This window comes from Monoraphidium neglectum (genome assembly GCF_000611645.1).
Source record: "Monoraphidium neglectum strain SAG 48.87 unplaced genomic scaffold scaffold03673, whole genome shotgun sequence".
NCBI lineage: Eukaryota > Viridiplantae > Chlorophyta > Chlorophyceae > Sphaeropleales > Selenastraceae > Monoraphidium > Monoraphidium neglectum.
The window spans coordinates 4,123-6,212 of NW_014009956.1; the positions used below are offsets into that span (position 1 = coordinate 4,123).

At 66.1% G+C, this 2,090-nt stretch overlaps 1 protein-coding gene across 1 annotated transcript; it reads right to left on the reverse strand.

Moving 5' to 3' along the window:
• Positions 1-61: 61 nt before the first annotated feature.
• Positions 62-548, reverse strand: MNEG_13182 (hypothetical protein; the record flags this gene model as incomplete). The annotated part of the gene is made up of 1 exon (XM_014038347.1): positions 62-548. A coding segment is annotated over one exon (487 nt), but the record flags the coding sequence as incomplete, so codon positions are not given.
• Between the last annotated feature and the right edge of the window lie 1,542 nt (positions 549-2,090).

Below are 2,090 nucleotides of genomic sequence, written 5' to 3' on the forward strand. Positions count from 1 at the left end.
ATGAGGCGCACGCCGGCCGGGACGCGGGGCCAGTTGGCAGAGGCGGGGCGCGGCGCGCCGCTCAGGACAGGGGCCGGCCGCCGCGGCTGTTGCCGCGCGAGAGCCTGGGACGTTGACCGGCGCAACTGCTGCTGCTGCCGCCGCCGCTGACGACGCTGCCCCTCCTGCTGCTGTTGTCGCGCGCGCGCGCTCGCGCGCCCAGGGAGCCCGGGTACGGCAGGTTGCCATGATTGTCGCCTCTGACCGGGCTGTGGCCGAGCTTAACGCGGTCGGCACCGCGCGGCTTCCCCGCAGGGCCCGCCCTCCCCGCTGCGCGCCTGAAAGCGCCCCGACCACCCACCCCGAAAAACTCGTGTAGGGGCCACAGAAACAGCGCCACGCTGGCCCAGAGGCAGAGCTTCCGATACGGGATGCTGTTGATGAGCCGCTGCAGCTCCAACGGCTGCCGCACCAGCGGCCGTGGGTCCGTGGTGGCTGACGTGGCGGCGGCGACACAGAAAACCGGCCGGGGCGGCGCGAGCGCGTCCCGTCGGCGCCCAGGTGGGCGGCTGCTGCAACTCAAGCCATGTGAAGTCACTGCTAGGAGCCTGCCGCACTGACCCGCAACCCTAACACGGGGGCTCGCCAACGGGTGCCTTTGCAGGACGGGCCGCGAGCCAGTAGGGCACCCGCAGCTGTGCTGCATGCTCTAAGTGGGACCCAGCTCAAAGCTGGCCTGCAATTGCTATTTTAGCTCTCGATGGGGTGAATGTATGAGGGCCCTGTGATCTACGGATCTAAAAGGCACTCTGAGCCCATATTGCCAGCATGCCGGCAGTGTATGACGGTGTAGGTGTACGGCGTGTCAGCGGGGTCGCTTTGATGACCTGTTGCAGCGCGCACATTGGCAAAGTATGACAATGCGGCGGCTCCAGTCTCTCAGTCAACCTCAGGTGCGCACCTGCGGGAGCTCTGGTCCTTACCACCACAAAAGGAACGTACGTTCCCGCTAATCTGGATCGTCAATCCAATCTACCAAAGCTTTTTTGGTACAGTAACGCAAACACGGTATCTCAACACCTGCCGGGTCAACTGTGCGCGTCCCTGCCCCTGCCGTAATGAGGGGTGTCGGGGAAAGTTCACCATGAGTGAAGGCCGTGACGAGGGCGTGGCAAGCAAACCTGCAGGAAGATGTCTGATGTTGCAGTCATGCTGCCTACCATGACTGGCCTGGGGCTGCCCGAGTCACTGCCGACTCCTCATCAATCTTGCGGGTGCTGCTTTACCAGTGCATCACTGCAATTCCACCCCCCTCCCCTCCACCCCCCTTCCAAGTCGCTTCAATTTGCTTGTCAGCCAGCAGAAACATACCCGTCCTCCTGATTCAACCCATGACCCAGAAGATGGCGGCAGCGGCAGCGCGCCCGGCATCCCATCTGCAGCACCCAAACCCTTGCCAAACCGGCCCTCACACATGCTGGTGCCCAGGGATACGCAGCCATCAGTCAACAGGGCACCCCCCGTCGCCGCCCCGGCCAGGCCCCTCCCAGCCCCGCCGAGCAAATCACTGCGGCGGCGGGTCGCAGCAGACTCCTGCCCAAAATTTACACGCGGACGCGCAGCAAAAAGCCAAGAGAGAGACTAGGCACTCCCGCTCACACTCTCAGAAAACAAAAAGACAACGGGCACCGGCGAAGTGCCGCGAAACAAGGGGGAGGGGCAAAACCGCCGACCGGCAGCTCTACAGGCCCCTCGCCTCCGCCATCGCCGAGCTGGCGGCCGCCGCGATCGCCGCGTCGGACGCGTTGGGCAGGTAGTAGTACTTGCCGCCCGCGGCCTTCGCAATCTCCTCCGCGAACCCTGCACGGGGGCGCGGCGCGTCGTCGGGCGTTGTCAGCGGCACGTCAACGTTGGGAGTGCTCTGTCTCGAGAGCCCCTCGCGCGCAGCCGCGGGTCCCCTGGGCCCGCGTGAAGCCGCCACGCCGGCTGCTGCCGCGGCGCGGGCGCTGCCACGGCCCAAGTGCCCAAATGCAGGCCCGCCGTGCGCCGACCAGCCCCCGCCCTCGGTGCTGGCTCCGCACACACACACTCCCTCGCGACCCGTCTCCGCT